This window comes from Ursus arctos, unplaced genomic scaffold (genome assembly GCF_023065955.2).
Source record: "Ursus arctos isolate Adak ecotype North America unplaced genomic scaffold, UrsArc2.0 scaffold_34, whole genome shotgun sequence".
Classification (NCBI taxonomy): Eukaryota; Metazoa; Chordata; class Mammalia; order Carnivora; family Ursidae; genus Ursus; species Ursus arctos.
Window position 1 is genome coordinate 2,497,184 of NW_026623030.1, and position 15,896 is coordinate 2,513,079.

General features: G+C 48.7%; 1 protein-coding gene across 1 annotated transcript; it reads right to left on the bottom strand.

Annotated features, from left to right (window-relative positions):
- Positions 1–263: 263 nt before the first annotated feature.
- LOC113247025 (glutathione S-transferase theta-1) lies at positions 264–9,337 on the bottom strand. The gene is made up of 5 exons (XM_026487831.3): positions 9,155–9,337; positions 7,228–7,315; positions 5,345–5,495; positions 939–1,115; positions 264–734 (listed from the first exon to the last, which is right to left on the bottom strand). The coding sequence occupies exons 1-5, from the start codon at positions 9,264–9,266 to the stop codon at positions 540–542; spliced, it is 723 nt and encodes a 240-aa protein (XP_026343616.1). The 5' UTR covers positions 9,267–9,337; the 3' UTR covers positions 264–539.
- Between the last annotated feature and the right edge of the window lie 6,559 nt (positions 9,338–15,896).

Here is a 15,896-nt window from a genome sequence, read left to right on the forward strand (position 1 = left end):
AAGGGCCATGTCTGGGAGGCTGGCCCAGCCAACTGATTGATCATCATGCCTATAGTCACCACATATGGGATGCCTGCTGATCCCTATGCTGTCTGATAAACCACTTTCTCCAAGAATTAGAAGAGTAGACGGCATTTGTTAATTTCACTCTTGGCAACCATCATGGGGAAGCTGACCCATAGGGCCTCCGAAGGGGGGTTGTCTTACGGATAGAGACCACGACCAGAGCCAAGACAGAAGGCAAAACAAATCACACGTCCAAGTTAGAAGCGTATTTCAGGCTTAGCCCCGGTTTATTTCCCAAACTGAAAATGAGATGCAGTGATTAAAGGAGATAAGATCTGGCTATTCCATTCTCATTGTGGCTTTTAGGCAGCTGTGCAAGATGGTGTGGGTGTAGGGACCTGACCTGGGCAGCACAGGTGCAATGGGACTCAGGCAAATCACTCCTGCCCTCCGAGCCTGCCTCCCCTGGGACACTGGAAATGAAGGTGCTTTGTGAACTGCCAAGGGCAAGTGCAGGGACTGGGCTCCCCAGCTCACTGGATCATGGCCAGCACCAGAGGCATCAGCTTCTGCTTTACGGTGGGGTCTGCAGGTGGAGAGTCCTTGGCCTTCAGGATGACCTCATGGGCCTCCCGGAAGAGATCCTCCCCCACTGCGGCCTCCACACGCTGGTGCCATGCAGCCAGCTTGGGTCGACCTTCGAAGACCTGGCAGCCAGCGCCCACAGGCTGCAGGGAGAAAGGGAACAGGATGGGGGTGGATGGGTAAGGTCAAGGATGGCAGCATCTGCCCGGTTTGGGGGTCCAAGAGCTGCAGAAGGGGCTTCCACACATAAGCCTGGCTCATGGCCAGGTGGTGGCAGCATGAGCAAGACTTCAGCGACTACCCAGGGCCCTCCCTGCCTAGCAGGCCACCCTGTCCACAGCACTCACATGCATCAGCTCTGTGATGGCCACCAAATCAGCCAGCGAGATGTGAGGCCCGGTGAGAAAGGCCTTGTTCTGGAGGAAATTGTCCTCAAGCAACTGCACGGTCACATCCAACTCAGCCAGCGTGGCTGCCAGTATCTCAGGAGATACTGGTTCACCCAGGAAAACAGGGAACATCACCTGGGAGGTGGGGAGCAAAGTAGAAGGTTAGGGGCCAGCCCAGCCTCTGGGGCAGGAAGGCAAGTGTGCCTCCCCCACCCCAGTTTGAGCTGCTTTCTGGTTCCATGCACCTTTCTTCTAAGGCCAGGACAGGTCTGCAGGGAAATTCCCAAAGGACCACCTTTCCCAGAAATATTCCTGGTTCTGTGATCTCTGATGGCTGAGCCTTGGGGGCATCTGATAGGAGGACTCAAACCCCTTTGAGAATGACTCAGAGGGGACCTGAACAATGGGTTTTATACTTTGGAAGTAGGCGGCTAGCCTAGGGACAGTCTATGTTATAACCTCTCTGCCCCTCAATGTAAAGTCAGTACTTCTTACTGTATAAATAATTAGGAGGATGAGCTTGTAAGGTTTCCACTCTGCCACTTACAAAGCATGTGACCTAAAGCAAAATATCCGAACCCTCTGAGCCTCAATTTCCTCATCTATAATATAGGAATATTAGTACATGACTCCTCTTATAAATGGAAAAGTGGGGCCCGGAGAGAGACAGTCAGTTGCCCGGGATGGCACAGCCAAGAAAAGACTAATCCAAGAGTAGAACAGACGTCTTCTGACAACAAGCTATCAGGAACTAAGGAGGAGGGCCAGGAAAGAGTGATGCCCAGGATTCTGGGAGGAAGGTGTTTTAGGGGAAAGCCATCAACAGCCTCGTGGTTGGCAAAGCTGTCAGGAGATACAGTGGATGGGGAGCAAGGGAAGAATGCTTCATGCTTCGTCTGGCAGAGTTGCTTGGGGGAGCCTGGGATTCGGGTTAACAGGACTAAGATTGCACATGAGTCTTGGCTTCAGTTTCCCCCCCCATACAAGGCAGACAGAATCAGCAGTTGCCCACTGGTGCCCTGGAGGCCAGCCCTGAGCTAAGGACATTCCTTTGGCTACAGAGTTTTTAAAAATAGGGATCAGGGGGTGCCTGGATCCAACTCTTGATTTCAGCTCAGGTCGTATTCTCAGGATCCTGGGATTGAGCCCAACAGGCTGCACACTGGGCATGGAGCCTGCTTAAGATTCTCTCTCTGTCCTTCTAAAAAAAAAAATAATAATAAAAATAAAAATATGGATCAGTTGCTGATATTTAAAAATGGGGGCATTTCATATAAGAGTCCAGATTTCCAGCTTCTTTTTCTTTCATTCTTTTTTAAGATTTTATTTATTTATTTGAGAGAGAGAGAGAGAGAGCAAGCACAAGTGGGTGGAAGGGCAGAGGGAGAAGCAGACTCCCCTCTGAGCAGGGAGCCCAACGCAGGGCTCAATCCCGGGACCCTGAGATCATGACCTGAGCCAAAGGCAGACACTTGACATACTGAGCCACCCAGGCGTCCCTCCAGCTTCTTTTTCATGTAAAGGGTGCTGGCCACAGGGTATCCCTGCTCAGTATCTAAGGTTGATGTTGGGGAGAAGGCACTCCTTCAGGGAGGGCACAGTGGGCTCTCAGTCTGCAGAACCTAGCCCTCCTCCCTCATTTTTTATCGACCTTGCCCCTGCAAGAGATTGTCAGCATTTCCCTTCTGTTCTGATTTGATTGATCCAAAATTCTTAGGGTTTTATTTTTTTATTTTTTTAAAGATTTTATTTATTTATTTATTTGACAGAGAGAGACAGCGAGAAAGGGAACACAAGCAAGGGGAGTGGGAGAGGGAGAAGCAGGCTTCCTGCTGAGCAAGGAGCCCGATGCAGGGCTCGATCCCAGGACTCTGGGATCACGACCTGAGCCGAAGGCAGGCGCTTAACAGCTGAGCCACCCAGGCGCCCCAAAATTCTTAGGGTTTTAAAGAGTGGTTTTGTTCCTCTTTAAATATAAAAGATCATAATAGGCTAATAAATACATTCTGATTTACTTATATAATGGATTACTATAGAGTAGTTAAAATGGATAAATTAGATCCACTCATGGCAATACAGAAAACTTCACATTGCAGAGTGATATGAGAGCATTTACATAAAATTTTAAACACTCAAGCAAAACTTTATTTTGCTTATGATGACACCTAAGTGTAATAATGTATAAAATCGTGAGCTGGAAGGACTCCCGCCAGATCCCAGAGCAGAATGGCCTCTCAGGAAGGAGTGAGGGCAACAAAGAGGTCTTTTGAACTTTTGTCCTCTGTTTCTGTTTTATATAAGAAATGACAGGAGACAGAGAAATAAAGCCCATGACCCACAGTCAGCCATACACTTTAAAAAACGAGGAATCCCACTTCTGATTAGGACATCAACGTCACAAAAACCATAGCTCCCATCATAACAATGGTGGGGAGAAAATAAGTCTTATCTTTCTTTAAAGCCATCAAAGAGTTATAGAACTTTTAAAAATAGAAAAGAAAAGAAAGAACAATAAAAGAAAAAGAAAAAAAGCCTAACCCTCTGCTGTCTGATAAGGTAGCCACTAGCCACTAGCTGAAATGGCCAGTCCTAGCTGAAATGTACTGCACATGGAAAATACGCATTGGATTCTGAGGACTTAGTACAAGAAAAGAATGCAAAATAGTGCATTAATGATTTTTCTATTGATAACATGTTACAATAATTTTATTAACTTTTAATTATGATAAGAAACACGTAACATAAAATGTCCCATCTTAACCATTTTTAAGTGTACAGTTCCATGGCACTAAGCACATTCACACTGTTGTACAAGCATCACTGCTGAGATAGTATAGGGAAACAAGAGGGACTTAATTCCTGAACTGGTCTGAGACAGGGTTAAATATTTCCACAGGCTTAGAGACAAATACCTCCTTCTGGGAAAGAGAATGAATGAGAGATAAGAGCTGTGAGGGAGTAATGGTTATCTGGGCAAAATTAGAAGTAACAATTTAAAGCCTGCTTGCACAACTATTTCTATTTTCTAAGAGCCCTAAAAGAATGTCAACCATGAAGAAAAGCATCTTGTGATTGTCTTGTGTCCACTAAAAAGTGACGCCCACAAGATAATGACCGTGGGACTGAAGGATGCTTCCCCATTCCCAGCCCCTCACCCTTTGGAAAAGTGCCTTTATTTTTTTTTTCTTAAGATTTTATTTATTTATTTGACAGAGACAGCCAGCGAGAGAGGGAACACAAGCAGGGGGAGTGGGAGAGGGAGAAGCAGGCTCCTAGCGGAGGAGCCTGATGTGGGGCTCGATCCCAGAACACTGGGATCACGCCCTGAGCTGAAGGCAGACGCTTAACGACTGAGCCACCCAGGCGCCCCAGAAAAGTGCCTTTATAAGCCTCAAACACTACCGGGAGGGTAGCAACACTCCTCTTTCTTGTCAGCTCCCTCTTATACAAGCTATCTCTAATAAACTCCACCTGTTTTCTTTCTCTCAAGTTCAATGTTCATTTCTATGACATTGAGACTCAGGAACCTAGACTCAGGGGTCAGGTAACACCACCATCCATCTCCAGAACTCATTCATCATCCTAAACTGAAACTCTGTCCCCATTAAACAACAACTTCCCATTCCCTCCTCCCCTGACCCCTGGCAGACATCCTCTACTTTTTTGTCTTTATGAACCAAATAGGTATTTCATATAACTGGAATCATACAGGGGCACCTGGCTGGCTCAGATGGAAGAGCATGTGACTCTTTTTTTTTTAAGATTTTATCTATTTGACACAGAGAGAGAAAGAGAGAGCACAAGCAGGGGGAGTGGCAGTCAGAGGGAGGGGAGAAGCAGGCTCCCCCTGCTGAGCAAGGAGCCCGATGTGGGTCTTGATCCCAGGACCTCGGGATCATGACTGAGCCACCCAGGTGCCCCTCTACCTTTTTTTAATCATAATGTCTAGCACACAATAAGACATGCAAAAGAAGAAGAAAATGTGACCCATAATCAGGAGGATACAAAAATGGCCACTAGAAATAGACCCACAGGGGACCAAGGTATGAAAATTAGCTGACGAAGACTTTTAAGTAACTATTATAAATATGTTAAAGAATTTAGAAGAAAAGATGGACCAAATGGGTAAACAGATGGTGAATTTCAGCACAGAAATGGAAACTTAAAAAAGAACCAAATGGAAATTTCTAGAACTGAAAAATACATGTCTCAAATAAAGATTGTATTAGATGGGTTTAATTGCAACGTGGGTACAACGGAAGAAAGAATTAGCAGAGTCAAAGTTAGGTCAATAGAGACTCACCAAATGGAAGAGAATGCAATGGTGCGTTAGCCCCTCTGGGGCAGTGCCCTCAGGGCCTCACCTTATGCCACAGAGCCCGGAGGCAGCTTCTCCGCAGGGTCGTGTGCTGCCATGCCAGGTACTCATCCACACGGGCGCAGGCCTGCACATCCTGGGGGTACCAGTGGTCAGGGACTTTGTACTTGCGCGTCAGGTAGAGCAGGATGGCCACACTGCAGGGGAGGGATGACGTGAGGGTGCAGGAAGGACACTGTGCTACGGGCTTAATCAGAGTCCCTTCTTTAATCTTCCTGACAGTGTGCCAAGGCATTTGCCTCATTTTGCAAAGAAGGAAGCCAGGCTTAGAATAGGGAAGGGACTTGCCCAGGGCACAGAGCCTTTGGTGGCAGGGCTGAGAGTCTTTCTGAGGCTAACACCCACACTCATGCTACCACCAGGCAAAAGCCCACAGCAGAGTATCCTGCCAAGCGTTCAGAGACAGTCTGATCAGGGGGCCAGAGGGCTTCCTGGAGGCGACACCATCAAAGCTGAGGCTTAAAGCTCAGTTCTTTCCACTCTGCATCCATTCTCATCCTCTGGCATCTAGACCAGCCTCAGATGGCCTGATTGCTTAAAAAGGGTTTCCTGTCATCCCTCTGTGCTCCCTAAAGCACGCTGTAGGATACACTGGGGCTGCTGCAGGATCATGGAACAGCAGAACAGACCAGGCCCCTGGAGCTCTCCTCCTGCCCTAGGTTATGAAGGCTGCCATGGTGTTCGGACAGGAATGGACCTGGAAGGGCCCTGAGGATGCATGAATTTGGGGCCATAGGAAGGCCTTCAGGAACTTGGGGTACCCCAAGAGTTGCACACCCCAGCCAGCAAGGGCAGAAAACCTGAGTTTCGTATTGGGAATCCTGTATTCATGCCCGGACTTAACAACTCCCTTGTCTGTACAGGATACCCTGGAGCTCCTTTTCCTCCCAGCTAATTGTTCAAACCACCTCTGGGGAGGGCTGCAGGTCCATGGCAGTCACAAACCTCCTGACGGTGAGAAAAGACACAGGAAAATGCAGAAACCGTATGATGTCCCTAGCAGGCACTGCGGCTGCTAAACACCGGGTGACACAGGGACCCAGGACAGTAGAGATCAGCAAAAAGAAAAAGATGACACTGGCATAATGTCGGGAATTCTTGGGGGGATGCATCCATCTCACGATTCCAGAGATAAGTTCTAAAGCTTCGAGTTCTCCTTCCTATGGGAGGGGTGATGTAGGTGACAAAGGGGAAAGAACTGGGAAAAGCTCTGACCTTCCCTAAAGAGGTTTCCACTTCTTGGGACCTGTTGTGATGTAGAACAGCGGCGCGTCGTGAGGTCCTCCCATGGGCGACGCCCACCCAGCGAGGCTGCAGCCCAGACTTGAGCCGCTGGGTAGCCCAGATGCCCATGGGCCACCTCGAGCCAGAGCGCTGGCCCTGCCCTGCCCTGCACCCCTGCCCTCGGCTACTCTCACCAACAACCACAGGATGGGTACAGAAGGAAAACAGAGGCTTACTCGTCCAAGCATCCTTGTGAACTGGACCAGCGGGCCGGCAGGGATCCGGGTTCCAGCCCTGACTCCCTAGGGGATGTTGGGCTAAGGGCCCTTCACCTCTGAGGAGTTTAGTTTTTTGTCTCTAAAATAGAGGGCTAGGGGGCACCTGGGCGGCTCAGTCGGTTAAGCAGCCGACTCTTGGTTTCGGCTCAGGTCATGATCTCAGAGTCCTGGGATCTAGCCCCATGTAGGGCTCTGAGCTCAGTGGGGAGTCTGCTTGTGGATTCTCTCTCCCTCTCCCTGTGCCCCTCACTCTGCTCGCACTCTCTCTCTCTCTCTCTTTAACATAAATACATAAATAAAATAAAATAGAGGGTTAGGACAAGACGGTTCCAGCGAGTTCTGGTAGCAGCCCCAGGGCCCCAGTTACCTCTCAGCCAAGGTGAAGTCTCCATCCTTCAAAGCAGGCACCTTCTTCAGGGGGTTCACCTGGGCGAAGGCATCACTGAGGTGCTGGCCTGCAGAGAACCCATCATGAAGGGCGAGGGAGCAAACACTGAGCGCTGCATGGCCTGTGCCCACTCGCTACCATGCCAGGGCCCCAATTTCATGCCTCTTCTCCAGCCCCCCGGTGCTCTCCTGCATGGCAAAGGCTAGTGAGGGCCGCTTTGGGAGGAGCGGGACGCTGCTCTGCCCGATTGTAAAATGGACCGCGACAGCCCATGCCAAGTCCCATTGGGCACAAGCTCCACCCACAGCCCAAGGTGCACGATATGATGCTTCAGCCAGGCCTTCGCACACACCCCACCCACCACCTTTGCACCATCCCCAGCCTCACAGGTTCACATTCAGGGTGCCCCAGGCTCCCAGAGCTGGGTGGCTGGTCACCCGAACGGAGCTCTGATTTCTTACAGTGCCCCTTTCCCCGTGGACTCTAGGTAAGGTCACCAAACACAGAGAAGTGGCTTTTTTCTGTTATCTACTTACTTGCAAACAACTTCTACCAGCTCCTCTGTGTCCCCTTGTTCACCCTGCCCTGGCCACCGGCACACAGGGCTGGCCCTGCCTTTAGGCTCTGCTGGGGCTCGAACCGTCACATTTTTGTCCCACCTATGGCAGCTTCGTGTCCCCTGGGACCCTGGCCTCTGCTTGAGTTTGTGGGGGTGGCTTCACTCCTGCAGATGGTTTTGAAGAGCATTTAAGTTTATCGCCACCCTGCTCAACAGCCTTCAGTGGCTCCCCATTACCCCAGGATCAGGTGGAAGCTCCTCGAAGCCATACACGATTGCCTTAACACTTGAGCTTCAAACACACGCATCCCATAAACACATCCTCCTTTTCCCTCCCTTCAGACTATGCCTTCACCAGACGCAGAGGCCCTGCTCTCCTAGTGAAACACACTGCTCTGCTCTCTTTATTTAACAGCCTGGCTGGGATGTTCCTTTGTCCCCATGCCCTCTCCCCTGTACTCTGCAGAGGTACCCGTGGGAAATCCCCCCAGAAGTCTGGGAGAAGAGGACGATTCAGGCAGAGGGACAGGCCAGTACAAAGGCAGAGGCAGGCAAGGGCCCAACGGTGGTGAAGTGATGGAGGGGTGGCAGGGGGAGGCTCAGCCAGGTAGAGTTACCCTACTTGCCCACTGGGCAATACCTCAGTTCTGCTTTCCTCTTACCCCCTAACTGCCAGCTGTGTCCTTGGAGCCTTGGGAGCGTGCCAGAGAAACAAACCCTCCAGCTCAGAGTGCAGGGCTCACCAAGCTCGGGCAGCCTCCCCTGCAGTCCCCCTCGGGCTCCCAGCATACCCCCTGGGAGTATGTACCCAGTGAGAAGGCGGAGTACAAGGTAAAGCAGGAGAAGGCGACAGAGAAGAAGGAGGGACAGAGGGGGACCCCCCCAATGCAGACCTGGCCAATGCATAGCGCAGGGCTGGAAAGTCGGGACCCTAGTGACTGCTGTGGCCAAGTTTCAGCAGTTGGGGGCCACAAAGGAGGGCCTCCGCCCTGCCCCTGTCTCTGTGCTCATCCCGTAACCCCCCACCTCCTGCCCCCATCTCTTTTCTGGAGGTCCTGTCTCCCTATGTCCAGGTGCACCCTGATTTTGTTCTCTAGGTCTCTTTTTTCTCAAGCTCCCCACCCCTTCATTCGGCCTCCGCCGAGCCCCATCGTCTATCCCTCGGGACCGAGCAGATTTTGGGGGATTGCCCGACTCTCGGATCTCCGCGGTGGCTCACCTTTTTCAGCAATGGCCCCAAGAAGGGGTCGGCGCCAGGCGTCCTCTTAAGCAGTATTTGGCCTCCCCGTCCGTCCCCCCCCCCCCGCCCCCCGATCTCTTGGTTCCCAAACCCAAGCCTGGGCCCACCTTTCAGCAGGTTCACCGGGCGCAGCTCGAAGGGAATGCGGTTCTTCTTGGCAAAGATGTAGACGGCACGGCAGGGCTGGGACAGCAGGTCCAGGTAAAGCTCCAGGCCCATGGCACAGGCGGGAAGACCGGACTCCCTACACCGGGGACTCCGCAAACCCGAGCGCAGCCAGGAACGCCCTCGGTCCTGGGGCCACGCCCCACCAGCCTCCGCTCCGCATTGGGTGGCTCCCGGCACCCCGGCACTTTGGTCCAATCGCTGGAGCGGCCAGGGGTGTGTCTGAGGGGCTGGGACCGAGAGCGCAGGGCCCAGAAGGCGGGGTGGTGACACTATGGTCGCCCCTCCAAGGGTCCCGCCGAGGGTCCCCAGTCCCTTGTGACTATCTTATTTCACTTACCACGGTGTCTTCAAGGTTCATCCACGCTGTCAGAATTTCCTGTCATCTCCATTTTAGAGATGTCGAGATTGAGAAAAGGGGTGATTATGGACCCAGAAAGTCTGGCTCCAGAGTCCCTGTTCCTAAGAACACTCCAGAGATCCTGATGCCCGCAAGCGGCACAGCCTCAGGGCTGTGTGTAGCATTTTGTGGTTCGCTCAGATTGCACTCCCTGTGATTTGGCGGCCTCCGTCTTCCTGCTCCTGCCAGCACAATGCACCACATTCCCTGAATGCATTTCTTCCAGGCTCTGGGCCTCAGTTTCTCCATCTTTAAAATGATGGGGAGAGACCCACCAATCCCGCTTCTGGGCATATAGCCAAAGGAAATGCAAACCGGATATGAAAGAGATAGTTGCACCCCCACATCGATTGCAGCATTATTCACAATAGCCAGGACATGGAAACAAGTAGGTGTGCGTCAAGGGATGAACAGATGAAGAACACGTGGCGTATACACAGTGGGATACTATGCAGCCAAGAGAAAGAAGGAAATCCTGCCACTTGTGAAAACCTGAATGGACCTTGAGGGCACTATGCTGAGTGAGATAAGTCAAAGAAAGAAAGACAAATACGGTGTGATCACACTTATTTGTGAAATCTAAAAAAAGCCAAACTCATAGAGGCAAAGCAGAATGGCGGTTACCAGGGGCTGGGCGGTGGGGAAACTGGAAAACTGTGTAAGGGTACGAACTTGCAGCTAGGAGTTAAATAAGTTGTGGAGAGTTATCACGACATAATGATTATTAGTCAACGACATTAGTTGTCAACAATATAGACAACAACTGTATTACAATTTCCAAGTTGCTAAGAGACTAGATCTTATTCTCCTTACAAAAAAAGAAATGATAATGAGGTGACATAATAGAGTGTTAGCTCATATTACAATATATAAATGTATCAAATCAATTATATCTCAGTAATAAATAGATAGGTAGACAGATAGTTAGATAAAAATAATGGGGAGGCTAGAGCCCTACAGGGCCCTTACAGGTCATCACCCCCTGGACTCACCTACTGAGCCTCAGTCTCAGGCCTGTTCCTTATCGCCCCAGAATCCCCCAGAGCATGCCACCTGGCCGGTCATTTCCTAACACAAGTCCAACTGAAAATGCATCCACAAGAACATAACATTTTCCACACAGTAAGAAAGCTCTTTGCAAAGAAAGTAAATGTTGGTAATAATGGTTTTCAACTGAAAAAAAATTTTAAGGAGGGATGAGAACTTCAGATTTCAGATGTTGAAGTATGAAAAGGAGGCTAGACACTCAGAGGAGGCAAGGTGATTGATCCCCGCTTCCAGCTGACCCCAGTCAGCACCCCAGGAGGAGCTGGACAGGATCCTGTCTAGGGTTCAGCCTCAATCTTGAAGGCTCAAAACCTTCCATGTTTCTTAGGATCTGACTCACATAACCCAACTCACAAGAGACTGATGGATTTACTGTTTTATAGAAAAAGAGATGAAGGCCCGTTAGACAGAATGCTCCCAACCAATGCTCAGAGCACTCTCGAAGTGCAGTCTCCCAGCGAGCCTGGGAGACAGAGTGAGAACAAAACAAGCCAGGCCCCCTGCAAGGCATCTTCCAACTGAAAGCTTTGGAGAGTCAGAAAGACCATCTGTATTCATTAATTATTGTTACATAACAAGTTACCACGAACTTAATGGCTTAAAACAACACACATTTAGTATCTTATACTTTTTGCGGATCATGGGTATGGGCATGGGTTCACTGGATCCTCAGCAAGGCTGCATGCAATCCAAGGGTCAGCCAGAACTGGGTCCTCAGCTAAGGCTCAAATGGGGAAGGATCCACTTCCAAGTTCACTCAGGTTTTTGGCCAAATTCATTTCCTTGCCGTGGTAGGACTGAGGGCCCTGGCTTCTTGCTGGCCACTCTCAGCTCCTTGCCACAGGGACGTCCTAACATAGTTGCTTACTTCTTCAAAGCCAGCAGGCGAGACAGAGTCTCTAAAACCAGTCTGCTAGAGGCGCCTGGGTAGCGCAGTCGTTAAAGCGGCTGCCTTCGGCTCAGGGCGTGATCCTGGCGTTCTGTGATCCTGGCGTTCTGTGATCCTGGCGTTCCGGGATCGAGTCCCACATCAGGCTCCTCCGCTGGGAGACTGCTTCTTCCTCTCTCACTCCCCCTGCTTGTGTTCCCTCTCTAGCTGGCTGTCTCTCTGTCACATAAATAAATAAAATCTTTAAAAAAAAATAAAAAATAAAACCAGTCTGCTAGCAAGATGGAGTCTCGTATAACAAAACATAATCTCAGAAGTGACATTCCATCACCTTTGTCACATTCTGTGGCTTAGAAGCAAGTCATGGACCCTGGACACAGTTGAGGGGAAGGGATTATATAAAGATGTGAATACCACATAAGGTCATTGGGAGTTCAGTTGTTTTTTTTTTTTAAGATTGTATTTATTTGACGGGGAAAGTGAGAGAGCACAAGTAAGGGGAGCAGTAGAAGGAGAGGGAGAAACAGGCTCCCCGCTGAGTAGGGAGATTGATGTGGGGCTCGATCCCATGACCCTGGGATCATGACCTGAGCTGAAGGCAGACACTTAACCAACTGAGCCACCCAGGCACCCCGGGGAGTCAGTTTGGAGTCTGTCCACCAGACCTTCCAAGGCTTCATAAGTGTGCAACCTGTGCAACCACCCAGCCCCCTGCATTTAGATGGGCCCCACAGTGGCTTTACTGCTTTGCTATTGTCCTCTTCAAGTTCTTAATAATCTTTGACCAAGGGGCTCCCCACTTTCATTTGTAGTCAGTCCTGTCCAAGGGGTCCAAAGAGCTCAGAAAGCCAGACAGGGCACTGCTCCGGGCAGTGACAGGAGGACGTGACTAGAAGCTACTCTGCAGTCCCTCTCCTAGGGCCAGCCCTTCCCCAGTGGCATCTCACCCTCTTGACACTTAAACTGCTACCATCTTTGGCAAGGACATAGGTGCATTTAAACATCTTCAATGGGAAAAGATGTTTAAAAAAAACATTTTTTTCCCATTGGGGAGTTCATGTGACCTCGGTACTTGCTACTCGCATTGTGGTCCTTAGGGCGGCAGCAGCAGCAGCCTTGACCATGAGCTTGTTAGAAATTGTTGACCTTCAAAATAGAAGTTATTTTACTAGCAAAAATAAGTTAATTCAGGAATAGCAGAGAATTGCAATTCAGAACATGCCAGCCTGGGCAAAAACTACAGACAAATCCCACCAATGATAGGGAAGAACAGTATTTTATTAAGAAGGAAGAAGTTGGGAGGGGTTGTTTTGAACGAAAGTCCATTGGAGAAAAACAAGAATTCAGGGTGGTAAGGGTTTCTCATTGGCTGTGTTACTGGGGTAATGGATTTCTTTTTTTTTTTTTTTTTTTTTATTTGAGAGAGACAGAGATAGCGAGAGCGCAAGCAGGGAGGAGAGGGAGAAGCAGGCTCCCCACTGAGCAGGGTGCCCGACGAAGATGCGGGCTCAATCCCAGGACCCCAGGGTCATGACCTGAGCCAAAGGCAGACGCCTAACTGATCCAGCCAGGCACCCCTGGGTAATGGATTTCTTGTAGGAGAAGCGCTGGACATCTTTTCCTGTTGGGGTTTGTAACTGAAAAGTCTTCCTGTAATTGACATCAAGTGCTATGGCATGAAAGGTCTCCCTTCTAGCCTCTAGACTCCATTTTAGTGAGGTTAGGAAACAGATATAGATAGATATTCCATTATAGATATATAGATATTCCATTATGGATAAATATAGTGTTATTGAAATATGTATACACAAATACATACAGACAGACACACACACACACACACAGATTATTATTCAGCCTTAAAAAGAAGGTAATCTTGGGGTGCCTGGCTGGCTCAGTCAGTAGAACATGCAACTCTCGATCTTAGGATTGTAAATTCGAGTCCCACGTTGGTGTAGAGATTACTTAAAATAAAATAAAATCTTAAAAAAAAAAAAAGGTCAGGCGCGTGGGTGGCTTAATCATTAAGCGTCTGCCTTCGGCTCAGGTCATGATCCCAGGGTCCTGGGATCAAGCCCTGCCTCGGGCTCCCTGCTTAGCGGGAAACCTGCTTCTCCCTCTCCCACTCTCCCTACTTGTGTTCCCTCTCTCACTGTGTCTCCCTCTGTCAAATAAACTTAAAAATCTTTAAAAAAAAAAAAAAGGTCATCTTGTCATTTGAAACAACAGGGATGAACCTGGAGGTCATTATGCTAAGTGAAATAAACCAGACACAGATAGATGAATACTGCATAATCTCACTCGTGTGTGGAATCCAAAAAAAAAAAAAAAGGAACGCTCAGAAGCAGAGACTAGATGGTTACCAGGGGATGGGGGAATCGGGAGCTATTGATCAAAGGGTACAAAGTTTCAGATATGCAAGACGAATGGGTTAAGAGATCTAATGTACAGCATGGCAACTACAGTGAACAATACTGTATGGTACACTTGACATTTGCTAACAGAATACTTCCTCTTTGTTCTCAACAACAATGACAAAATGGTTACTATGTGAGATGGTGGGTATGTTACTTAGCTAGATCGTGGTAATCATTCCACAATGTACGTGTGTATCGAAACATCACATGGTACACTTAAAATACATACAATTTTTATTTGTCAATTATTCCTCAATAAAGCTAGGAAAACAAGTAAAGAAAGCCAGGAGTGGGGCAGAGTTGCACTGTCACCGTGCGATCAGATAGTTTTGATTCCCATGTAGATCTTCGAGGGAGGGTACTTGGTCTGGTCTGTCCCTCTGGTGACCCTGAACATTCTTTCATGTTCCTGCTGGGGGTGGGGGCAACTTTCAGTCTTTCACCGCGAAGTATGGTGTTAGCTGTGAGGTTTTCGTAGATGCCCTTTATCAAATTGAGGAAGTTCCCCTTCTATTCTTTTTTGTTGAGTAATTCTATCCTGAAAGGGTGTTGGATTTCATCAAGTGCTTTTTCTGCATCTATTAAGATAATCATGGGATTTTTGTTCTTTATTCTATTAGCATTGTGTGTTATATTGATTGATTTTCTTATGTTGAACCACTCTGGCGTTCCTGGTCATGATATGTAGTCCTTTTAATATGCTGTGGATGTGATTTGCTGGTATTTTGTTGAGAATTTTTGCACGTGCATTTTTTTTTTAAAGATTTTATTTATTTGACAGAGATAGAGACAGCCAGCGAGAGAGGGAACACAAGCAGGGGGAGTGGGAGAGGAAGAAGCAGGCTCCCAGCGGAGGAGCCCGATGTGGGACTCGATCCCGGAACGCCGGGATCACGCCCTGAGCCGAAGGCAGACGCTTTAACGACTGCGCTACCCAGGCGCCCCTGCACGTGCATTTTTAAGGGGTGTTGCCATGTAATTTTATTTTCTTGTGCTCTTTTTTCTTGGCTTTGATCTCAGGGTCACACTGGCTTCCTAGTGTAATAGCACTCCAACCAGTCTTCAAGCTTATGCACTCCTTGTTTGCTGACCTAAGTCCCTTGGTCTGTAGCAGAACTTTCCTTGAGACTTGCAGACCACTGGCCATGAGGAGTGAAGGACCAAACTATCCCAAATATAATGCCTGACCACATTCAAAAACAGCTGCCAGTGATGCCAGCAAGTCTGTTCAGGGTCATGTCCACATAGGACTAGCCACCTGGGCACCTGCCTCTCCTCCATGTAATTCCACTTCCTCTTCCCTTGCCTTCCCATTTAAAACCCTCTGGCTTCACCTGGATGGGGAAGATGATCTTTGAGATGTTTGTCCACCATCTTCTCAGGTTTCTGGCTTCCTGAATAAAGCAAACTCTCCTTTCCCAACATCACTTGTCTCTCAAGTATTGATTTTCCTTTTTCTTTTTTCTTTCTTTCTTTTTTTTTTTTTTTAATTATTATTTTCAAGCTGCCAGAAGCAAAACCTGAGTTTGGAATGGTTCTCCGCACAGGTAACAATAGAATCAGGTGGGAAATGTTTCCTCTTTTTTTTTTTTTTTTTTTTTTGGAAGAGGTTATGAAGGCTTAGTGTTAGTTTTTGTTTTTTTTTTTTTTAAGATTTTTTTTTATTTATTTGAGAGCATGAGAGAGCATGAGGAGGGAGAGGGGCAAACAAAGGGAGCATGGGGGGTGGGGGCAGAGGGAGGGAGCATGGCGGGGAGGGGCTCCCTGTGGGTTCGATCCCAGGACCCTGGGATCATGACCTGAGCCGAAGGCAGACCGTAACTGACTGAGCCACCCAAGCACCCCTGTATTTTTGTTTTCATGTGTTAGAGGTATTTTCTAACTTCTCTGTGACTGTTTAAGAATATACTGTTTAATTTCCAGATATTTGT